We start from the raw sequence: 25,354 nt of genomic DNA, 5'->3' as shown, positions 1-25,354 counted from the left end.
AATAAACACCTCTAGGTTTAGGCTTTGACTTGTGCATCCCAGTGTGGAGTTTTCATTTCACTTCCTGTCCCAGAGACACAACAGGAAGTGAAATGGCATTCCCATTTTAGATGGTTGTCAACAGGACTGGTATACCCATTGGAGGCATTACCCAGATAGCAAGCAATTGAGCTGCAAGTTTGAAATTGTCTTGTTAAAGTGGAGGTCCACCTTAAAAACAAATTTAACATTAAAAGACTCCTTAAAATTAAAAAAAAATGTTTTTTTTTAAAAGTGTTAAGTCATGGATTGTGGAAACTAACTAGTGTCAGGTGATTGTATATAGTGTATACCACATTTACCACTGACTAATGCAGAGTTGCAATGCAAGGAGATCAGCTAAAAGTAGTTGGATCTGTATGTGTGTTATAATTAATCGAAATTAGTCGATTAATCGATTAAAATAAAAATCGATTAATCGAACACGAAAATTTTAATCAGTACAGCCCTAGTCTTTTTATTTTCCTTGCATGTTATTTGGGTATTCTTTGCAAAATGAAATTTCCCCACATTCATTAAGCTCTAGAGAAAACTCAACTTGCAAAGGCAAATTCCTTTGCAAAGTGAACAGCCTATTTGCCTTTAGTAATTAAACTGCTATAAGTAGGCCTCCCATTTTACTGCAAGTTCTGCTTTAAAGCAATTTTAAACAATACATATATATATATATATATATATATATATACAGTATATATACACATATTTATTTATTTTTTTATAACAAATATGTTATATTTATCTGCTCTGTGCAATGCTATTAAACAGAGCAGCCCCAACCCTCTTCTTCTGGAGTCCACCAATGAAGCTCTCGATAAATATAGGCCTTCACCTACAAAGTAGTTTGTACCCCCCCCCCCCCCCAAAAGGTAATTGGGACTTTAAACTGGCAAATACACTAGAAATTGATTAAACATCTAAATTTATTATACAAATAACATGTAGATTTGATAAAAAATCATCTGAGCATGATGATTGTAGAAACAGACATTGACAAAGACATGATTAAAAAAATAGAAAATAAAAAACAAAGAACACAAAAATATGTACTATCTTGCAATAAATTGTAGGATATAGTAGGTATCACTCCATTGTCTGTTAGTACTTTCCGGTGTCCGACATCCGGGATAAGTTCTAATGTGTTTCAGCTCTCAGCTCCTCCTCTGTATCTAAATAGGACTTGGGTAAGTATTTAGGGACTTCAACTATTTGGTTTATATTTTAAACATCCTGTTTTTGACTAAAGGTATTTTATCAACTCTGATAGTCTAAGCATGCTTACTAACATTATATAAACATGCATATTTATACTCATCGATTTTGATGGATGGTACAACACCCATCCTATATTTATGGCTATTCTGAGACAGTTTTGAGAAAATCCCTTATATTAAAGCCGCTGATCCATTTGTTTTTATTAATATTCATCTGTTTTTTTTTTAAATAAAATTGTTCATTGTAAGTATATATGCAAATGGATGTGTGTGCCTTTTTATAAAGTATATATTCTTGGCAAGTAGCTTCGTAAAAAGTCTTCGTCATTCAGTCATTCAATCTTCTTTTCATCCGGTATTTGCACAACCATTACACTATAAGTAATGAGAGTGCAGGCATTATGGAGAGGAAAGTATATGTTGGGTTTTCAACCTTCATATTCGCAGATTCGGTTGTTCTGCCAATGGTCTGATCCATCCAGCAGGCGTCTTAACAATCTAGAGGCAGCAAGCAGCAAGCGCCCCACTCCTTGAAGACCTTTTGATAGGACTTTTAAAAACTCTCTGGTAAAGTAAACACATATAATCAGGTTTGTTATAAATATATTGTTACACTTATCGACCACTATCATTAAATAGAGAGTTGCCCAAAAAAAAAACAGCTTTGGGATTTGGACTGTACCATGTAGCAACGTGAGCGGTCCCCACCTAGCATTACCCTCTAGTAAGGAGCAGTAGGAACCACATTTATTGATGCTTGCATTACATGGTGATCAGAAGTCATCATACTAAATTGTACATTGGTTTCAGGTCAAAAAACATTTAATAAAAGATAAGCCCATGATGCTGGTGTCACAGAGCATCAATTTTCAAAAAAATAGAGAGTACAGCTAAACCTGTTTTTCTTTAGTCTGTCTCTGTCTAACTGAAATTCCATACACCCACATAGGAACAGGGCCGGTGCTAGGCTATTTTTTGTCCTAGGCAAGACCAGCTACTTGACAGGGGTGGTGTGGTAGGAAGCTGATGGGGGGATGAAGATGACAGGGATGGGTTGGTAGGAAGCTGACAGGGGGGATGAAGATGACAGGGGTGGTGTGGTAGGAAGCTGACAGGGGGGATGAAGATGACAGGTGGTGATGTGGTAGGAAACTGACAGGGGGAATGAAGATGATTGGGATGGGTTGGTAGGAAGCTGTCAGGGGGGATGAAGATGATAGGGATGGATTGGTAGGTAGCTGACAGTGCGGTATGGGGGGTGGGGTGGTAGGAAGCTGACAGTAGGGATGAAGATGACAGGGAAGGGGTGGTAGGAAGCTGACATTGTGGTACAGTGGGTGGGGTGGTAGGTTTCCAGGCACAGGCGGATTATGATGAGGATGGATATGATGATGACAGGGGGTGGGGTGGTAAGAAGCTGGCAGTGGGGTACAGGGGGGGATGCAGATGACAGGGGATGGAGTGGTAGGAAGCTGACAAGGTTGATGAAGATGACAGGGAGTGGGGTGGTAGGAAGCTGCCAGTACAGTACAGGGGGATGAAGATGACAGGGGGTGGGGTGGTAGGAAGCTGATGGGGGGGTGAAGATGACAGGGGGTGGGGTGGTTGGAAGCTGACAAGGGGGATGAAGATGACATGGGGTGGGGTGGTAGGATGCCAGGCACAGGGGGATTATGATGAGAATGGAGATGATGACAGGGAGTGTGGTGGTAGAAAGCTGAAAGTGGGGATGAAGATGACGGGGGTGGGGTGGTAGGAAGCTGACAGGGGGGATGAAGATGACAGTGGGGTACAGGGTGGATGATGATAAAATGAATGATGACAGGATTCGGAGGGAGGGTGGTGGGATGCCAGAAGGCAGGGGGATGATGAGAAGCATGATGATGATGATAACAGGTGGACAGTAGGTGGCATCATATCATCAGGGCTGTGTGTGAGATGACAAGCGACTGGTAGCGGGGATGTTTGGGGCAACCACGGTCTGGGAGTGACGTCCCGGCCAGGATGCTGTCAGTGTCGGGCAGGGGTAGCTGGACCGTCATGCTGTACCTTGAGAGAGACCCTGGCAGACTGGCTCCCCGATGATCGTCCACTACAGACGTCCATCCTGGAGAGATCAGGGAGCTGCTCAGCCACGGCGGCCATTATCAGCACTCTGCACATGGTAGGAGATCTGCAGAGCGTGGTAGAAGGGGAGGAGTCGGGGGGAGGGAAGCACATGGATCCACCCACTTACCCAACAACTGTTGGTTCGAGATTGTGACAAGCTCCCAGCGCCTCCTCCTCTTCCTTCACAGGACTGCAAGGCAGTGCCTTGCGCCCTGAAAGGACTACTACTGTCACACATTGAGATAGGAAACCAGTGGCCGTAGCTGCGTCTAGGCGGCAGTGTGCCTTAGGCAGCTGCCTAGTTCGCCTAGCGGTAGCGCCGGCCCTGCATAGGAATAGAGTAAGTAATAAGAAAGAGAGATGGGCATGTGTTGATCTCTCAGTTGTGAGTGTAAAGCCTAGTACACATGGGCTGAATGCTGGGCGGCATCAGCCGGTTCAATAGAAATCGGCCAACATGCGGCCCATGTGCAGGTCTGCTTACTAAAACTAAATAAAATTATTAGCAGACACAAATACAACATAACGCACAGAATTCCCGCTGAATCCCGCTGAGTTAATAAATAAAAATGAAGATGAGATGAAAAAAATATACAGGCTCCGGGATCAGAGACAGAGGGAGAGATGTAGTCTGTTTCCAATCACAGCTGATCAGATGTGAACAGACTTGTCGGTTATCACAGTCCTTTCCTCACACGCTGTCACAGTGTGAGGAAAGGAGAGCCAGCAACTGGCAATTCTGACAGGGCACATTTACACTGCTTATCAGGGCACTGATAATCAGTGCAGCTTATCAGTGTCCATCAGTGCTGCCTATCAGTGCAGCCTAATCAGTGCCCATTAGTGCCGCCTCATCAGTGCCGCCTCAGCGCAGCCTCATCAGTGCCGCCTCATCAGTGCCCATGGATAGAAAGCAGAAGGGTTAGAGCCTTTGTCAAAATGTTACTACTCTGTACTTATTAGGGAGATTTCTTTTCATTTCTTGTACTGGTGGCAGAGACAGCAACAGTAGAGTATTCCGGTCAGGATACTATCTGCATGGAGTTTGCATGTCCTCCCTGTGCTTGCGTGGGTTTCCTCCAGGTAGTATGGTTTCTTTCACACTCCAAAGACATGCTGGTATGTTAATTGGCTTCTTTCCAAAATAGCCCTAGTTTGTACAGTATGTATGTGTGAGTTATAGGGACCTTATGCCTTGTACACACAATCAGATTTGCTGACAACAAAATCCATGTTTTTTTTTCCGACGAATGTTGGCTCAAACTTGTCTTGCATACACACGGTCACACAAATCTTGTTGGAAATTCCGAACGCCAATAACGCGGTGACGTACAACACGTTCGACAAGCCAAGAAAAATGAAGTTCAATAGCTAGTGCGGCTCTTCTGCTTGATTCCGAGCATGCGTGGAACTTTGTGCGTCGGAATTGTGTACACACAATCGGAATTTACGAGAACGGATTTTGTTGTCGGAAAATTTGAGATCCAGATCTCAAATTTTGTGTGACGGAAATTCCGATGGAAAATGTCCGATGGAGCCTACACATGGTCGGAATTTCCGACAACAAGCTCCCATCGAACATTTTCCGTCAGAAAATCCGACCATGTGTATGGGGCATTAGAATGTAAGCTCCTCAAGGACAGGAACTGATGTGAATGTACAGTGCTACAAAAATTGTTGGAGCTATATAAATATCTATAAAAAATAAAATATTAGAATGGGGAATGTAGAATTCATCTACTTCTCAATTTAGAGATTGTGGTACATTGAGTGTAAACGATGTATGGGCTTTTCTCAATGGATTAGAGGAGAGGAGGGGGCAAGTCCCCTTCAGATGTCTTTAATGCCGTTTAGCCCGAAGACCCACAGCTACTAACCCCTGCCATGCTGGAAGTTCAGCACCAGGAAGAGGACCAGGCACCCTACAGAAAATATGTCCTCATTAAGCAACAGCCTGTATTATGTGGGACATACTCCATTACAGGCAAATGGTGTGAGTGCAGCTATAGGGGAAAAGATACATTTTTGACTAAACTTCAGCTTTGAACCTCTGCAAAGTAGCCAGATCTACAGAGCCCTGCATTATATTGTCTCTCACCTGAGCACTTTTTTGGGTCCCAGACATTGGAAGTCACAGCTCATGGAGTACAACCCATAGAACGTGGCCTTAACATTCAGACTACCAAACAGATCACGTGGGTTTAGCTTGTAGATATCAAATGTTATTCGTGCAATATCCCGGCTATTCTTTGGTTTCCCGTTCTGCAAGGAGTATGACAAGACACCCTGTAGAGAAAAAGGTATAAGTTAACATTACATTATACATGCATACAATGCACCACTTTGGAGAACATATACTACATGACATATCTTTTAAACTAAGCTCACAGAAGTGTTGAGACAGCAGTTGAGAAAGTAGGGGCGTACGTACAGGGATCGCCATTGCAACCTGGCCCAATGCTCCAGGGGATCCCTGCGGTCCCCTTAATGTCTGGATAGGAGGGCAGTGGCATGTAGCGGAACTGATCCCTCCATATAGCTACTGATTGCCTACTTCTATTCCTCTCCCTCCCACAGACATTCAGCGGCTGCATGAGGTAAATGGAGGGCATCAGTTCCTCCACACGCCACTCCCGCTGCCTCCCTATCCCCCCCCCCCAGCACTGCTGGGTTTCCTCCTTCCACCTCCCGTTGGCTGCTGCAAGGGATCTGTAAGGATGGAGAGTGGGGAAGGGGCCAGTAAATGTGTCATTTACCAGCCCCTTCCTTGTTTTAATGAATAGAGTCAGTGATCAGTAATGATCACTGCCTTTTTTTTTTCATTCATAGCTGGAGAATAGTAAACTGTGTTTACGAATGAACAGGAAGCTCTGTAGAGAGCTATTCCTGTCTATTCATTCTGTGCAGCTGAAGCTGCAGAAAAAGTGACTGATGGATCTGTCCTCAGTTCCTTTCTCTGTCTCTGTCTTTTCACCAAAGCCCTTCAATGGGGGTCCTAAAAAATATATGTCAAAAAATAATAAAAAATAAAATGGTAAAAAAAAAAAAATTAAGACAACTAAAAAAAAAACTGAGTGGAGCGCACGCTGATATAGCGGCGGTCACTGACCAACTCTGAATGCCTGCTTTGCATCTTCATTCCGTGAGTAGTGCCATTATGCACAATTGATCTTTTATCCCACAGTATTACACCATATTTATTTCATTTTTTTTGGGTGGAATATGATGCCCGCGGCTCCCAAGGTTATATCATAGTGCCAGCAGCCCAAACTTCATCCTATCTCTCTATATCTATTGCAGCATTTCAGGTGACTTTAATTAACTCTTTGGATGAGAAGTTGGAAGTCTGCTATCATTGCTGATTGGGTTTTTTTCTGAATGAACATTTATATCCATCCTGAATTTATTCAAATTGGTTTGTTTACTTTATTGAGGTATATATATTACCAACACCTTTTTAATTGTCCATGGTTATATGTTGAGGTATACATATTTATTAAAATATTTTTTTTTTGAGTGCCTATGGTTTCTGTTTCCAAAACAGAAACAATATTTTTTCACCACATACTATCCAATTTTTTCACTAAATGCAATTTGTTTAGTCGCATATATATATATATCGATATTTTCCACTTTTAGTTATATTTATATCGTGTTAGTTGCCAGCGCTGTTTTTTTGTATATTTTTTTTTAAAAAAACTGACACCAGTGGCGGAACTACCAGGGTCGCAAAGATCGCACTTGCGACTGGACTTTGGCGTTCCGCTACCGTGGAAGGATCCCAAGACGGCAGGAAGGTGGCCCACTGCAGGACCATAATAAAGGATCCCACAATGGGAGTAAAGGGCCCCGGGATAAGTGGGAAGGGACCCGGTCAAGGGCCAGGTGGGCCCTTTATGGTTTCTTGCACTGGGGCCCTGAAGGTTCTAGTTACGCCTCTAAAATGCCTATAGCGCTAGTTTACATTTCAAACACATTTTAAATGCATCATGTAGGCATTACAAAGTGATTTCTAAAGCTCTTCAAATGCCTGTTTTTTGGGGGGGGGGGGCAGCAGAGAAAACTAAGAAAAGAGCATTGCTGAAGCACTCCATAAATGATTTAGCAGAACATGTTTGCAGCTTGCTTCAATTGACTTAAGTCTAGGTTCACATCTATGAGGCTGCGCTTGATGCATTTTTCAGGCACGTTTTGCACTGCATTTTGCATTTTTAAACCCTTGTTTTTTATGCATTTTTTGCATGCAGTTTTCATGCATTTTACGTTTTTTTTTTTCTTTGTAAACACACTGTATATAGCTGGTTGCTAAGCAGGGGGCTGAGAAGCCAGCCCGTGTCCTTAACAACAGATGAGTAATCAGCTGTCAGCAGGGTTCCCTGTTGACAGCTGAATGTAAAAAAAAAATCGTGAACAAAACGGCGTGGGTTCCCCCCCAGGTCCATACCAGGTCCTTCGGGTCTAGTATGGATTCGCAGGGGACCCCCCCACGCCAAAATTTTTTTTTAATCGGCGTGGGGTCGCCCCCAAAATCCATACCAAACCCTTATCCGAGCATGCAGCCTGGCAGGTCACAAGGCGGCAGGCTCGCCGGGTGATGTCATCGGATGGCCACGCCCCATGGCTATTTAAGAGATACCAGACAGTAGGCAACAACACAAAGGAGGAAAACAGCCACAGAAGAAGAGCGGCTTTTTTTTATAGCGGGTAACCGGTGGCAAGGAAGAAGACAGCAGCAGGAGAAGATAGCACAAGAAGAAAGCTCGGGAAGATGACAGCAGCGGGAGAAGAGGGCAGTGGGAGAAGACAACGGCGTGAGAGTTGGCAGCGGGAGAAGGCGACAGCAAGAGAGACGGCGGTGCAAAAAGATGGCTCAGAGCTATTTTTTAATAAAGGACTTGTCAAAAACCGGCTCTTTTTTTTTTTATTATATTTCACTGCTTTTTGAGGTGAATGGGTAGGTGTACAATGTAGCCGATACCCATTCACATAGGGGGGGCCTGGGATCTGGGGGTCTCCTTCTTAAAGGGGGCTTCCAGATCCCGATAAGCCTCCTGCCCGCAGCCCCCAACAACCACCAGCCAGGGTTGGAAGAGGCTCTTGTCGCCATCAACATGGGAGCAAGGTGCTTTGAGGGGGCAGAGCCCCCCTATGCACACATCCCCCCCATGTTGAGGGCATATGGCCTGGTATGGTTCAGGAGGGGGGGGCGCTCACTCGTCCCCTCTCTTTCCTGACCTGCCCGGTTGCATGCTCAGATAAGGGTTTGGTATGGATTTTGGGGGGGACCCCACACCATTTTTTTTTTTACATTTTGGTGTGGGGGGTCCAATCCGAATCCATACTAGACCTGAAGGTCCTTGGATGGACCTGGGGGGGACCCCACGCCATTTTTTCCACAATTTTTTTTGCAATTTTTTTTTTCACATTTTTACATTCAATTGTCAGTGGGGACAGCTGATGACTCATTGGTTGTTAAGGATGTGGCGGCCGGCTTCCCGGCCCCCTGCTTAGCAACCAGCTATACACAGTGCAAAACACATCAAAAATTGCACCACAAACACAACACTTGCATTTCTGGTGCGATTCCATTGAAGTCTATTACCCGCAAATCGAGGGAAAAAAGTCCCCGACCCATTCCAAAAAACGCACCGGCTGCAAAACGCATAGATATGAACTTGTACCATAGGATACCATGTTAAATAGACTGTAGTGCGTTTCTGCAAACTGCAAAACGCACTAAAAAATGCATAGGTGTGAACCTAAGGTAAATGAAGACATAAGACAAGACTTGCCAGTTGTAACACTTGCCAAACATTACAGGTGAGGTGACACAAATCAAGCAAATGCATTGTGTGTACTAGACCATATACTATTCATGTAAAGAACAAATTTTGCGAATCGTTTGATAAGCTTTATTAGGGCTCATGTACACATGCTTTGCTCACTGAAGAGAGACGTGCATTCAGATCGCTCATCAAAGAGAAAGCATTGGTTCTCTTCCTCACCACCTGTTTTACCCCCTAAATGCCGACTACCGCGCCACAACTGTGCATGTTGTGTGCGGCTGCGGCACGGTTGCATTGTGGCCCTATTCACTTGAAAGGGCCGCGATTGGTGGATGCTAGAGCCCGCTGAACTCGGCAGGGTGTATAATTCCTGCCATGGCAGCCAAGTAAAGTATCATAGCCATGGCATACGTAAAACCCCAGCTGCTGCCCCTGTTTTTGCATGCCAGTGACATTTCATCAAATGATTGTCTTACAACCTGCTACTGATACAAATTAGTATAAAGAGCACAGATTTAAATATACTGGCACCTTTTTTGGATTCCATTTTTGCCCCTGTTCCAAAACCATGATCACCGAACCATCTTCAAGTGTTTCAAAAAACTCCTCTGTATCCAATATCGTCCCATCTTCCTCCAGAACTAAACTCACAATTCCTGTCAAGAAGAAAGCATCCATAGCCTGTCCAGGAACAGAATAAACGGTTTTTATAATGAGCTCAATAAAGACCAGCATCGCAATGCAGAGTTTCCTGTATCTCTCTGATACTCCAGTGAACTGAGTTCTGCACCAGAGTACCCAGCTGCTTATTGCTAGAGCCATTAATAGGGAATTTCACTTTCCCTGTGGGAAATGCAGCAGAAAGAGTGAAGGTTAAGAAATGTTACCACTGTAAATTTGTTCTGAATGAATGAAGCAAAATCTAATGTTCTCAAATTGTATTCTCTGAAGATTGAGAATGTGTGAATTTGGGAAAATACCACTCTATCGCCACTAGTCAGGGCAGACTATCATAGGAAATAAATATGCTCCTCAGCTCCATCTAGTGACCATAATCAGGTATTGCTCACATTTACACATCTTCAGAGATATAGCCTGAAAGCAATAGATTTTTCCAGAATGAATACACAGACGGTTTCAAAGCGGACAACCAGCTATGCAAATATTTTATGAATACACCCTATAGTGATGTTAATCAGTAAGGAATAGGTAAAGTATGCAAGTGTTCTGTATCCAGTCATTGAATGCGTTATAAGAATGAAACTTGCGCGCTACTTTCTGTAGTTTAAAATAAAAATAAACCATCAAACTCCAGTGAATATAGTGGAATAAAAATAAACCATCAAACTCCAGTGAATATAGTGGAATAAAAATAAACCATCAAACTCCAGTGAGTGTAGTGGAATAAAAAATCAGAGTGAACTCAAAAAAAACTAAAGTATAATGAATGTGAATAGCTGCAACCACTTGAGTAGTGTACTCAAAATCACTGCGTAAACAAATGCAAAAAGAAGGGGGAGTGGTGCGCTTATTCAATATAGTGTACCGTAAGCCTAAAACCCAAAAATAAAATAAACTAAAATAAAGTGTAAAAAAAGTCCAAATAAAACCCAGTGGTAGAAAACAGTTTATATAGATATGGATGTCCCATTGAACGATAGCTTGATAGAAGGAAAACAAAGCATATCAATCCAACATCGATTGTAAAATTTATAGATTGGCCGCTCACCTCCAAAAATGACACCTAGGGCCGTTTGTTTGGACTTGCTCCCCGCGTGTATTGATAGCGCTGTGATTTTGACAACTGTTTATTGAGCCTCTGCCTGAATTCTTGACCATTCTCCAACCTGCTGATTTGGTAATTCACCGCAAGCTCCTGTATGACCTCTGCATGCCTGACCATTCTTTGGATTTCGATTTTGTACCGCTTTGCCTGATTTGTTGCTGACTTGACCTGCTTGACTACATTTTAGCCTGAATCCTCAGCATACAAGCTCCACTTCGGACACTACCTACCACAGTGCCATCTACACAAGTATTAGTGTTTAGGAGCAAGCTTTTTCCCTACATATGGAACTACCTATTGGTGAGCGCAGGATGTGTCAGTGCTAAAATTGGACCTGAATGTCTCTGCAGATCCACCAGCAGGATTCCCCAATCGCTATCTGATAAGAATTGTTCGACCTTTTGGTCATTGTTGGAGGTGAGCGGCCATTCTATAAATTTTACAATCGATGTTGGATTGATGCTTTGTTTTCCTTCTATCAAGCTATCGTTCTATGACACATCCTTCTCTATATAAACTGTTTCCTACCATTGGGTTTTATTTGGACTTTTTTTGCACTTTATTTTAGTTTAGTTTATTTTATTTTTGGGTTTTATGTTTACAGTACACTATATTGAATAAGCGCACCACTCCCCCTTCTTTTTGCAGTCATTGAATGCTCCACTGCATGCAAAGGGTTTGCATTTACGATACTGCCAAAAATAATTCAACTTTAAGGCTGTGTTTACACTGTTGCTCTGCAGCACTGTTTGCACTTCAGCTCCGGAAGGCTTACCCCCTTCATGACCAGGCCATTTTTTGCAAAACTGCACTGCGTTATTTTAACTGACAATTGCGTGGTCGTGCAACGTTGTACCCAAAAAAATTGTATATCCTTTTTTCCCCACGAACAGAGCTTTCTTTTGGTGGTATGTGATCACCTCTGCGGTTTTTATTTTTTGCACAAAAAACAAAAAAAGACTGACAATTTTGAAAAAATAACAATATTTTTTACTTTCTGCTATAAAACATACCCAATGAAAAAATGTAAAAAATGTCATTTCTTCATCAATTTAGGCTCAGCCAACCCCTGTGGGCATGGAGTTCACCAGAGCTTCACAGGTTGCCACTGGAGTCCTCTTCCACTCCTCCATGACGACATCACGGGGCTGGTGGATGTTTGAGGGGACAGCAAATTTACACTTTTATACAAGCTGCACTACTACTTTATATTGTAGAAAAGTGTCATTTCTTCAGTGTTGTCACATGAAAAGATATAATAAAATATTTACAAATATTTACAAAAAAAGTGAGGGGTGTACTCACTTTTGTGAGATACTGTATATATATATATATATATATATATATATATATATATATATACACATGATCTCGCACTTCCGCCTGCAGGGGGCGTGTGCACACCACTGCCGGGCCGCTTCTGCTGTGATTATTCATAGCAGAAGCTGATTTGCGGGTGCTGGGCACTCGATGTCCGCCATCACCCGCCGATCTTTGGAGATTCAGAAAGGAGCTCTGCCTATGTAAATAAGGCAGACTTCTGTTCAGACAGGGGGGAAGGGATTGATTCTGTGTTTCTGCAAAGCAGGGACTCAAATCCATCTCGTCCCCTAGAAAAAGCAACACATACAGTAAACAAACACTGGCTAGGCACATAGTTAACCCTTTGATCACTCTAGATGTTTAACCACTTTCCCAGCCAGTGTCTTTAGTACAGTGACAGTGCATATTTTTAGCACTGATCACTGTATTAGTGTCACTGGTTACTGCAAAGTGTCAAAAGTGTCAGTGTCCGATTGTCTGTGGCAATATCGCAGTCCGGCTATAAGTCGCTGATCGCCGCCATTACTAGTAAAAAATAAATAAAATTCCATAAAGATATCCCATAGTATGTAGATGCTATAACATTTGCGTAAACCAATCAATATACACTTATTGGGATTTTTTTTAACCAAAAAAATATGTAGCAGAAAACATATTGGCCCAAATTTATGAAGAAATTGGATTTTTTACATTTTTTATTGGATATATTTTATAGCAGAAAGTAAAAAAAGTATCAAAATTGTCAGTCTTTTTCTGTTTATAACGCAAAAAATAAAAACGCAGAGGTGATCAAATACCAAAATAAAGCTCTATTTGTGGGGGGGAAATTACATACATTTTATTTGGGTACAGCGTCGCACGACCACGTAATTGTCAGTTAAAATAACACAGTACTGTATCTCAAAAAGTGACCTGGTCATGAAGGGGGGTAACTTCCGGAGGTCAAGTGGTTAAAATCTCACTTTCTAAGGGATATTATCCTTACACTAGTAACAACTACCAGCCACCAGAGGGAGCAAAGTGCTTTAAAAAGTATCTGATCCAAGTGAAAATATGCTGTTCCCCAATCCACATGTTCCTGGCTGTAATATCAAAAGAATCATCTCTTCATTGTTTAATCTATGCTTTATATTTTATGTTTTTTTAAGCATACCTGGAGATCCTACCACCAATGGGTATTCACAGGCATCTGCTTTCAAGGGTGACAATTCTTACTTAATTCGCCTGCCCAATTGTTATAGTATATCACAAAAGTGAGTACACCCCTCACATTATTATAAATATTTTATTATAACTTTTCATGTGACAACACCGAAGAAATGACACTTTGCTACAATGTAAAGTAGTGAGTGTACAGCTTGTATAAGGCCCCTTCCACACGAGGCGGATCCATTTCAGCAGAGTCTGCCAGCCCAGGAGGTCTCTCCGTTGATCTCCGCTGAGCCAGCGGATGACAGGTCCGTCTCTGCTCACTGAGTGGGGAGGGGCTTGTCGAGCACTGCTGATTCCTATGGAGAGATCAGACGAAAACGGACAGCCTGTCTGTTTTCATCAGATATCACCCGATCTGCCAGGACGGATGGCGAACGTATCGCCATACTTCTGATTTTAGCAGACTGAATGGCAGACGGGTGTAATCTGGATGGCCCGCTCGGATCTGCCTGAAAAAAGGACGGGCGGATCCGAACGGGCTTGTCGTGTGAAAGGGGCCTAACAGTGTAAATTTGCTGTCCCCTCAAAATAACTCAACACACAGCAACAAAAGTGAGTACACCCCTAAGTGAAAAAGTCCAAATTGGGCCCAAAGTGTCAATATTTTGTGTGGCCACCATTATTTTCAAGCACTGCCTTAACCCCCTTGGGCATGTAATTCACCAGAGCTTCACAGATGGCTACTGGAGTCCTCTTCCACTCCTCCATGAAGACATCACGGAGCTGGTGGATGTTAGAGACCTTGCCAGGGCTGCTGTTAGAAATCACAGGGCCCCGTACAGCCTGACAATATATATATATATATACACTATTTTCACTAAGAATACACAAAAATCATTATTAGTGAATACAAACACAACATAACTTAAAAACCTATGGGTGGAACAGGAGGGCACAGTACAGGGGGTGGGGGCAGGAGGGCACAGTACAGGGGGGGGGGCAGGATACAGTACAACAGTTAGGAGGGTACAATACAGGGAGGCACAGTAGGAGGGGGACCGGAAGGGAGGGCAGGAGGGCACAGTACAGTGGTTAGGAGGGTATAGTACAGGAGGGAACAGGAAAGCACACTACAGGGGGAGGGTAAGTGGACACAGTACAGGGGGAAGCAGGGTACAGTATAGGGATAGTAATGTATTATACAGGGTCTCCTCAAGCAGAGCTGCTCAGGGAAGCTGCTGTCACGGATACTACCTATTCTAGCAGGCTGTCAATGAGCTAAATCTACATGAATGACATCTCTCCCCCTATCCTCCCCTCCAGAGCTTCTAGCTTTCTATCAGTACTTTGCAGGGATTAAGGAAGAACCCAGAGACAGAGCATCTTATTATTGCTGCTGCCTGTGTGGGTGGGATGTGTACTGTGCCAATCACATGGAATGAATAGGAGAAAAGGGTCAACAGGGATTGTTGCAGTACACATACCACCCACACAAGCAGCAGTAGTAGTAAGATGCTCCACCTCGGGGTTCTTCCTTAGCTTCTGAAAAAAAATGGGGGGGGGGGACCATGGGGTAGGGGAGAAGGAGGAAGGGGAATACGGGAAGAGTGGGTAGGTGATGAGGGATGGGTAGAGAAGACCTGGAGTGTAACTGGGGGGATCCTGCTCTATATAGGGATAAAAAAAGGAGGAGGATTTGTGTTGGCATAATGTAAGCGGGAGGAGAGGCAAAATGATGAGGGTCAAGGGGACTGGAGAGGCATGGTCAGGGATGGGCATTGGGAATACTGTTGGCTAGTAAGGAATAGCCAGAGTGGGAGAGATCTCCATTGACTAGTAAAGATTCAGTGTTGGGGTGTGCAGGGTGGGGTTTTCAACCATTTGCAGTGTTTGTGTATGGGACACACATACACCTGTGTGAAGGTGAAGTGCCTCCAGAGAAGAAGTGGTGGGGGGGGGGGGAGTGAAGTGGGGGGACTATTGTTGGAAAAGAATTCCGGCTGGCCAGGGAAGAGGCTTTAAATTAGCAGGGCTGCTAGATGTCCGCAAACAGACTGGGAGAAGGGAGCGAGGGATGACAACGACCTGAGAGGCAGTGTGACAGGCATAGATGGATGGATCTCTGTGGGGGTGACAGGGAGCAGGATAGGATAGTGGTTGAGGCGGGGAGGAAGATGCCGGGGAGAGAGAGGGCACTGAAGACATCTGGACATCCAAGAGAATGATAATAGGAACTGACCTGTAGAAAATGCAAAAGAGCCAGCCAAAGCAAGGGAACTGTTGCCAGAAAACTCCGGAGAGGAAACTTTAAGGGCCCCTAATGCACCTAAGACCCCTGGGCAGTTCACAGAGGTGCCTGTGCGTTAAGACAGCCCTAGGAACGGGCCGGAGACCCCTTCCCCCGCTCTCAGTGTCCTGCTCATCTTTGAGCTTGCTGGAACAGAGACCAAGTGGAACTGGACTAAGTGGTGAGTTAAAAACCAGTGTGGAAAACAGGAGGTTACAACAGGGGTCATAGTACCTGTGTAGTGTGAGTGTGTACCTGTGTATTGTAAGTACATGAGTGCTGCGAGTGCACGTGGGCTGTATTGAGTATTAGTGTCAGGTAGTACCTGTGTATTGTGAGTACCTGAGTAGTGTGTGTGGATCATTAGTACTTGTGTATTGTGTATACTTGTGTATTGTGTGTACCTGTGTATTGTGTGTGCACGTGGGTCTGCGAATACCTGTGTATTGTCTTGTTGAGTACCTGTGTATTGTCTTGTTGAGTATTAGTGTCAGAAACCTAGTTGTTAGGTAATGTGGACAGGGTATAATCCCCAATCCTCGTTAAATTAGTAGGTACAATGCCCGGCGGTTGTGGAGATGCGACTCGGTGTACATCTTGCGGCATGTATGCGTTCCTTGATCATCTGATCGAGGGCGAATACTGCTGTGCAAAATTTAAGCACATTGTTTCCCTGGAAGCCCAGGTTCTGCATCTGGGGGAGCAACTGTCAGCACTGAGAAGACCCTCCATGCTAAAGGAGAGCCAGTGGCGTACCCGGCAGGTGTCGGCAGGGGCCAACACAGAGGCAGGTGGAAACAAAGAGGTGCAGGGACTAGGAAAGAGTACATGGGTGACAGTCAGGAAGGGTAGAGGGGGAAGTGCCAGGGAGGCTGGTGACATTGGTGAGTGACTCCCGCTCTACAAGACTCTGGTCCGGCCACACCTAGAGTATGCTGTCCAGTTCTGGGCACCAGTCCTCAGGAAGGATGTACTGGACATGAATCGAGTACAAAGAAGGGTAACAAAGCTAATAAAGGGTCTGGTAGATGGTAGTTATCAGGAAAGTTTGCAAGCCCTGAATTTATTCTCTCTGGAGAAGAGAAGGGGATATGATTTCAATTTACAAATACCGTACTGGTGACCCCACAATAGGGATAAAACTTTTTCGGGTAAGGGAGTTTAACAAGACACATGTCCACTCATTAAAATTAGAAGAAAAGTGGTTTAACCTTAAACTAAGTAGAGGGTTCTTTACTGTAAGAGGGCAAGGATGAGGAATTCACTTCCACAGGCGGTGGTCTCAGCGGGGAGCATCGAGAGTTTCAAAAAACTATTAGATAAGCACCTGAACGACCACAACATACAGGGATATGCAATGTAATACTGACATATAATCACATACATAGGTTGGACTTGATGGGCTTGTGTCTTTTTTCGACCTCACCTACTATGTAACTAGGTAACTATGTAACAATTCTTTTTTTTTTCAGATCATCAGAGAGTTTTTTGCCATGAGGTGCCATGTTGAACTTCCAGTGACCAGTATGAGAGAGTGAGAGCGATAACATCAAATTTAACACACCTACTCCCCATTCACACCTGAGACCTTGTAACACTGAGTCACATGACTCCGGGGAGGGAAAATTGCTAATTCAGCCCAATTTGGACATTTTCACTTATGCCGCATACACACAAGCGGAATTTCCATCGGAAAAATCTTGGATGGTTTTTCCGACGGAATTCCGCTCAAGCTTGGCTTGCATATACACGGACACACAAAAGTTCGCTGAACTTTCGCCTGTCAAGAATGTGGTGATGTACAACACTACGACGAGCCGAGAAAATGAAGTTCAATGCTTTCGAGCATGCGTCGAATTGTCTCCGAGCATGCGTAGGAATTTTGCACGTCGGAATTGGTACAGACGATCGGAATTTCAGATCGGAACTTTTTCCGACCGAAAAATTGAGAACATGCTCACAATATTTTGCTGGCTGGAATTCTGTCAGCAAAAGTCCGATGGAGCATACACACGGTCGCATTTTCGGACCAAAAGCTCTCATTGGACTTTTGCTGGCGGAATTTCTGATCGTGTGTAAGGGGCATTAGGGGTGTATTTACTTTTGTTGCCAGTGGTTTAGACAATAATGGCTGTGTGTTGTGTTATTTTGAGGGGACAGCAAATATACACTCAACGGAGAGATCTCCTGCTGAGCTGGCAGACTCTGTTGAAACGTATCCGCCTCGTGTGGAAGGGGCCTTATACAAGCTGTACACTCACTACTTTACATTGTAGCAAAGTGTAATTTATTCAGTATTGTCACATGAAAAGTTAGAATAAAATATTTACAAAAATGTGAGGGGTGTACTCACTTTTGTGAGATACTGTACATTTCCTGTGTACCTGGATTGGACTGATAGTAGCCATAACATTGCGGAGGTTCACCGCTCCATTTGTACTGTGACCATTTACATTGAGGAAGAAAGAAGGGGAAATCCAAAATTTTAAGTTGGCTATACACTAGTAGAATTTCATTTGAAATATTTAATTTTAAGAATGTTCCTAATCATAAGTGGGATCAAATCGACATTCCTTTTTGACCATAGTGACGAGAAAATTCAAAAGACCAGGATGGAAATTTTTTCTCGCGCTTCTAACAGAGTATGTGGTTTTCCTTCAGCAAATGACATTAACCCCTTGTCGCCGGCCCTACGCAAATATGCGGCCTCTCGGTGCCTGGTTCTTAGCCCGAGGGGCCGCATATTTGCGTGAATTGCTGCCTATACACCTGCGCTCCCGGCATAGTTTCCATCGCCTAACCGAAAGCTCAAGTTTGTGGACCATGGGAGGCGCCGGCGCTAAGAGGTTGATTCCATAATGGATTGTAAAAAGCAAAGTGTTGATGTACTTTTGAGAAACATTCATAAAGTCATCAAACGTATTGAGAATTTCCATAATCTACTAGTGTATGACCAGCTTTACAGTTGTCCCTGGAAAAAAATATATGGGGAAAGCTTCCAATGGGGACACCCATCCTGGGGACAACTATCTAAGAGGGGAATTCCTCTCACTTTGGGAGATTTTCTCTAACCTACTGTTGTGGCTGGAACAGGAAGTGAAGGGAAATTTTCTAATGGTACACAGACAGCAAAAAATGTAAGCAATACTGTATGTCAAAATAACACATTACTGTTTGGAATATATGTACTGAGAATATCACTCAGGTGTTTATGACAGGATTCGATAAAAACAAAATCTCTTCATAATTCACTTATAGTCTCTTATACCTTTGCTACAAGCTCTCGGAGTGTCCCAGCAGTAGCCCCTTTACGCACGCTGCGGTCATGGCTACAAACGCGAAAAGGTCTCTGAGGTGGCGCAGACACTGTTTTAACTCTTCGTGATATCTCTGACCCTACAGAGGATACAGACCTGTAATACAACAGACACATGGTGATCATTCACAAAGTATTATAGGGTTTGTTAACAGCCAGTGTCATGCTTTCATAGACAACATCATAAATGAATGAATATCATGAATCGCATTGATTTGACAGTCACAGTAAAAGCTAAAAATTACATACTTGATGAAAGCTGATGGGCCAAGATTCGAAATAAAATCCATGTCTTTCTCCTGAAAGCAGACTAGGTTGTTGGTTCCTTACAGTCCTGGTTTTTAGTCGGTTATGATGGACTATGACACCTTCCAACAGACAAACATGGGGTAAAGTTCACTGGAATATCACTGAGGATTAGACTGGGCATTGCGACACTGGAACAGGAGCCAGCTGTGAGGTCATATATCCATGATTCATACCTCTACCATCATGATAAAGAAAAGGCATACAGGGCAGAACCTCAGTCTTACGGAAGACAGTGTCATTAAAGTCCCTTGGACTCTGCTTGTTAGAGTCACTGGAAATTACAGAATAGAGTATTTAATAAGACATTGGCTTTGATTTACTAAAACTGGAGAGTGAAAAATCTGGTGAAGCTGTGCATAGTAGCCAATCAGCTTCTAACTTCAGCTTGTTCAATTAAGTTTTGACAATAAAACCTGGAAGCTGATTGGTTTCTATGCAGGGTGGCACCAGATTTTACACTCTTCAGTTTTAGTAAATCAACCCCACTGTGTTTTGTTATGTTTCTATACTGTTCAAACCATGTGCAGCATACCTCCCAACTTTTTGAGATGGGAACAAGGGACATCTATTAGCAAAAGTATATAGGTATAGGACACACCCCCTGTTACACCCCCTTAAAGGAGAATTCTATAAAATAAAGATTAGGTAAACCCGTAAGTGCTTTTTACCACTACTATTTTTTTATATTGGCTTTTGAAATGTAAAATTGCAGCAATTTAGATATTGAAAGAAAGTTTTAGCGCTGAGAAAAAACTTTTTGAAAGATAAAAAGTGCATTTTATATACAACTATATAGATCAGACCAAAATGAGGGACAAATGAGGAGGAAAGAGGGACAGAGGGACATTGCTCCAAATCAGGGACAGTCTCTTGAAATCAGGGACAGTTGGGAGCTATGGTTCAGTGACCTGCCTTTTTCTGAAGCAAATCAATGCAGTACACTGCAAGATCATATAGAAAACCATGGTTTTCTATGAGCCTCATTCACCCCACAACACTCTGTAGGTTTGCGTTGCAGCGTGTTGGCAGAAAACACAATGCACATGAAGGTATGTACAGTAAATGCAACCCAACTGAAACTAAAGAAAAAAGAAATTGATTGTTAATATTTTGACTCCCCCGATTCGGTCTGCACCAGAACACCGCGAACAGGCAAAATGTTCTAGCGAACATGCGAACCCTACTAAAGTCTATGGGACAAGAACATGAAAAATTAAAAGTGCTCATTTTAAAGGCTTATATGCAAGTTATTGCCATAAAAAGTGTTTGGGGATCCGGGTCCTGCCCCAGGGGACATGTATCAATACAAAAAAAATGTTTTTAAGATGACCGATTTTTCAGGCACAGTGATTTTAATAATGCTTAAAGTGAGGCAATAAAAATGAAATATTCCTTTAAATATCGTGCCTGGGGGTCCCCTTAGCCTGCCTGTAAAGTGGTGCATCTGTGCAATGTGTAGAACAGTGGTGCAACAAAATTTCTAAAAGGAAAAAATTTAATTGAACCACTTAAGGATCGAGCCTCTTTTTGACACTTTTTGTTTACAAGTTAAAATCATTTTTTTTTTGCTAGAAAATTACTTAGAACCCCCAAACATTATATATATATTTTTTCTAACACCCTAGAGAATTACCCTCTTGGCGTCCACGCTATAGCCGAATGACGGCTTCAGTGCAGACCTGAATTTCCGGGAGGCTGTCATATGACAGCCTCCCCTTTGCACGTTCCCTGCGCGCCCCCTGCAGGGAGCGCACGGCGTGCGCTGTGATCACCGAGTCACCGAGACTCGGGTGATCACAGATCCGAGTAAGGGGCCAATCCCGGCCCCTTACCACGTGATCAGCTGTCAGCCAATGACAGCTGACCACATGTGTAAACAAAAGCTCAGCAATCTTTTTTTTTTTTTTCTCCTCACGCTGACAGCGTGAGGAGAAAAAAAAGCCGATCACCAGCTTATGTGCAAGGGACATCGGTCCTGAAGAGGATGCCAATCAGTATCCTCATCTGTGCCATCCAGTACCCCCTGCCAGTGCCACCTGCCATTTCCACCTGCCAGTGCCCAGAGTGCCCACCAGTGCCACCTATCAATGCCCATGAGTGCCACCTATCAATGCCCACAAGTGCCACCTATCAATGCCCACCAGTGGTGCCAATCAGTGCCTCATCAGTGCTACCTAGCAGTGCTGCCTATTAGTGTAACCTATCAGTGCCCATTATTGCCACCCAGCAGTGCCCATCACTGCTACCCATCAGTGCCCATCACTGCCACCCATCAGTGCCCATCACTGCCAGCTATCAGTGCCACCTATTAGTGCCACTTCTCAGTGCCCACCAGTGCCACCTATCAATGCCCTTCAGTGGCACCCATCAGTGCCACCTCTCAGTGTCACCTCTCAGTGCACACCAGTGCCGCCTTATCGGTGCCCATCAGTGCAACCCAACGGTGCCCATCAGTGCCCATCAGTGCAGCCTATCGGTGCCCATCAGTGCAGCCTCATCAGCGTACATCAATGAAGGAGAAAAATTACCTGTTTGCAAAATTTTATAACAAAATATAAAAAAATATAAATTTTTTTTTTTTAAATTCGGTCTTTTAATATTTTTTTAACAAAAAATAAAAACTGCAGAGTTGATCAAATACCACCAAAAGAAAGCTCTATTTGTGGGAAAAAAAATGATAAAAATGAAATTTGGGTACAGTGTTGTATTACCGTGCAATTGTCTTTCAAAGTGCGACAGCGCTGAAAGCTGAAAATTGGTCTGGACGGGAGGGGGGTTTAAGTGCCCAATAAGCAAGTGGTTAAGAGCTTTGGGAGGAAGTGACACTTGACGTCGCTTCCGCCCTCCCATGGTATGGAGCTGAGTGGGGGAATCTTCTTCTCACTCTGCAACCAGGCATCCACGGGAAAGGACGCGATTGTCTCCGCCGCTACTGGCGGGTCCAGTAAGAGATGGAGACGACCGAATCGCGGCGGGAGGGGGGTGGGCACCCCTTCCGCCACCGATAAAAGTGGTTGCATGAAGTGGTTAAACTTGCTCACAGCTGTAATGTATTGCCGGCTCCCGGCAATATAGATGGAAAATCAAGGGGAAAAAAAACTTAAAACATGGCCTGTTGGGGCTACTTGAGGACAGGATTGAGAACCACTGGAGTAGGCGATATCCTTTTCTGAGCTATGATTTTTCATGCAGGAAATACGGTTTGAGCTGCATATGACATTGAACAAGGGATCCGTTCTATATCCATGTATCAGCCCTGAGCGAAGGTGAAAAAGCTCTATTTGACCTCACTTTAGGGTAAGAGATCAAACTGTGAAGAGTGACCTGGTTCTCGGCAGTCTGGAAGTGGAAGCCCGTCACCACCATATGATATCTGTAAGGCTGACCTAACACCACATAGAGTGATCTGGTATTCATGAGTCTGGAAGTGGAAGCCTGCCACCATCTTTAGATACTTATAAGGCTTATCACATCACATAGAGGTGAGAGTTCTGGGAGCACTAAGCAACTGTGTGAAGTCACAGGAATTGTGTTTGCAATGCCGTTACTAGGAAGAATTTATGGACTTTACTTTTATTTATTACTGTTTGTGATTAGTAGCACGTCACAGTTTATTAGTTCTTGTATTTTGGATATTAGTATAGAAATCTGCGCTGATCATTTTATATTTTTATTCATTCGTGTGCACTGTGTACACTACAGGCAATGCTGTATCCTGGCCTAGGCCAACAAGGCCCAGGCCTAGGGTAGCACTTTGCAGGGGGGCAGCACGGAAAGAGTCCCCGCCGGCTTGCGCTACACTGTTAGTGTTGCCCCAGTCTTATGGGGTGGACTGGGCTGAGAGGCAAATTAGTCTAGCACCCCAATAAAGCGGCCGCACTGCTTCCGGTATGCGGGTGGCTGGCATTCCACAACTGTGGGGGGGTGGGGGGCGCCACTTCTAATTTTGACTGTCCTCTCATCCTGGACCACAAACCTTCCTCACTGTGCTATATGTTTTCTGCTGCACCATTGGCATGGTTATATCTTAGTCGTCTCCATAAAATTATCAGAATTTTGTGCACCTAAGAGCACTAGGGGGCAGTAGAAAGAAGCTTTATAGGAGGAGCGGCTGCATACACAGTAGAAGAATACATCTCTTTATTTTTCTCCTACAGCCTCTGAATGCCCATGGGAGGGAGAGAATGATAAGCAGGCATTCAGAGGGTGTAGGAGAAAAATAAAGAGAATGAGATGATTCTTCTACTGTGTATGCAGCCGCTCTTCCTATCCAGGCACACGCACTTGGAGCCGCACTCACTTTCCCTCCTGTCAGGTGACTGGCGTCTCATGTTTATCCCCTCCCTCTTCATGGTCATAGATAACGTGACCTGTAGTCTCCATCTTAGTCCTGATGGCCGAACTGAAATGGCGGCCAGCCGTCAATTCTTGAAGTCCTGAAAGTGAAATTGGTGCCATATCACAAGAACAATGAGGCTCCATTCACATCTGTGCTTTCCTTGCATTTCAGAAATGCATTGCACCAAAAATTGCAGTAAAAAATGCACCCAGCTCCACCTTAAAAAAGGTTCTGAAGCTTCTTTCGGGCGATTGTTGCATGTAAAGCAGCCCATTCAGGTGGTTGGGGTGCCCTATGTCTGATGAGTGAAAATGCTCCAAGACACCTCCCCCATCGCTAAAAAAAAACACATGTGGGAATGCGAGTTCCCGCTATGCAGAGATGTGAACGGGGCTTGACAGCTTAGTGTTTCTGTCCACCCCCTCCTATGTACTTGTATAAAGATGGCCATACACTATGCAATCTGATTGTATATTGTGTATTTAGTGAGAAGGTTGATCACTGAAAGATTGCATTTCATTTAAAAAACGTGCAGCTGGGAATGGGGGGGGGGGGGAGATGATGCAGGGTATGTGCTAATGAGATCAGCTGGTCAACTCCTTCCTGTGTCATAACCTATAGTCTGTAAGGACGTAAAACGAAAGCAATAGATACATTTGGAAACATGGATGGAGGACAGTAAGGTACGTGTCTGAAGATTTTATGGAAATCTTTATTTTTGCAAACAAAAGTAAATGAATTCTATATTTGTACATAGTGGAGCTGGAATTTAGAAAAAAAAAGGTGAACTTAGCCTTTAAAGGAAAAATACAAACATTAGCCTTATATCATAACTATCTATCTAATATATACAGTAGTGAGGGACATGAAAGGTTAGCATTGCTATCCATGTCGAATCACTGTCTCTCCGCAATGGGTGCAGGAACACCTGAAAGAGAAAAATAGACAGCAAAGAAATGCATCCTATCCCTATGATAACACAGTGCAATATATACATGAGTGGATTTTGCGTAAATGTTAATTACCCTCAGCCCAGAGCAGCAAAGCAGTGTAAATACACCCTATAATATGCCTAAACTACAAGGATCTCTATATCTAAACACAAATACAAGTGAAAATGGGCCCCACCCTCATCCGAGGGTGCCACCCCATTTCATAGCTATCTTACAGAAAAACTTTCTTTGCATTTCCTATCAGATAAATGCATAATGTGAACAAGGGCTCATTCAGGCTGGCACGGCTCACGCCACCTGGTGGCCAGCATATGAAAAAAACAATCCTGATACGCTTGACAGTCCATCATTCAAATTGTAAGGTGAGAACTTTCCTCTTTTGCCACAGCTTAGTCTACCTAACTTAACTAAACACCCCAGTGTCTTTGAAGCCCCAAAGTCCATCAGTGTTTCACTCGGGGTAGAACAACATTTCCCAGCAGTTTCCCTTCTTCTCAGGGACAGCTCCAGGGATGGGAGGCATGGCTGCAATCAGGCAAGAAGCAGCCAGGTCATGATGCAATGGACCACACTTCTTGACATAGGTCCCCTTTCAGTGGTAATCTCAGTCTGTCCACACAACAGCCGGGGATTGAGAATGAATTTCCTCATGAGTTGAAGAAACAAACACGCTGAATGTCATGTTACTTTTCAAAGGGAGGCACACTGGCAATAGGGATCCCCCACCCTGCACTGCCAGGCACA

At 43.7% G+C, this 25,354-nt stretch overlaps 1 protein-coding gene across 1 annotated transcript; it reads right to left on the bottom strand.

Annotated features, from left to right (window-relative positions):
- Nucleotides 1-941: 941 nt before the first annotated feature.
- CIDEB (cell death inducing DFFA like effector b) lies at nucleotides 942-19,411 on the bottom strand. The gene is made up of 5 exons (XM_073616746.1): nucleotides 19,259-19,411; nucleotides 18,962-19,106; nucleotides 9,677-9,826; nucleotides 5,458-5,645; nucleotides 942-1,814 (listed from the first exon to the last, which is right to left on the bottom strand). The coding sequence occupies exons 1-5, from the start codon at nucleotides 19,297-19,299 to the stop codon at nucleotides 1,679-1,681; spliced, it is 660 nt and encodes a 219-aa protein (XP_073472847.1). The 5' UTR covers nucleotides 19,300-19,411; the 3' UTR covers nucleotides 942-1,678.
- Nucleotides 19,412-25,354: the final 5,943 nt, after the last annotated feature.

Source organism: Aquarana catesbeiana, linkage group LG02 (genome assembly GCF_042186555.1).
Source record: "Aquarana catesbeiana isolate 2022-GZ linkage group LG02, ASM4218655v1, whole genome shotgun sequence".
Taxonomy (NCBI): Eukaryota; Metazoa; Chordata; class Amphibia; order Anura; family Ranidae; genus Aquarana; species Aquarana catesbeiana.
This window is presented reverse-complemented; position numbering and strand designations above follow the sequence as displayed.

Bases quoted from the DNA above. Each gene is read 5' to 3' on its own strand.
- CIDEB (XM_073616746.1), bottom strand. From the start codon at position 19,299: ATGGATTTTATTTCGAATCTTGGCCCATCAGCTTTCATCAA. The intron at 19,107-19,258 runs GTATGTAATTTT...GTTGTATTACAG, and splicing joins GGCCCATCAGCTTTCATCAA to GTCTGTATCCTCTGTAGGGT. The intron at 5,646-9,676 runs GTGCCAGTATAT...TTTTCTCTACAG, and splicing joins AAAAATGGAATCCAAAAAAG to GGTGTCTTGTCATACTCCTT.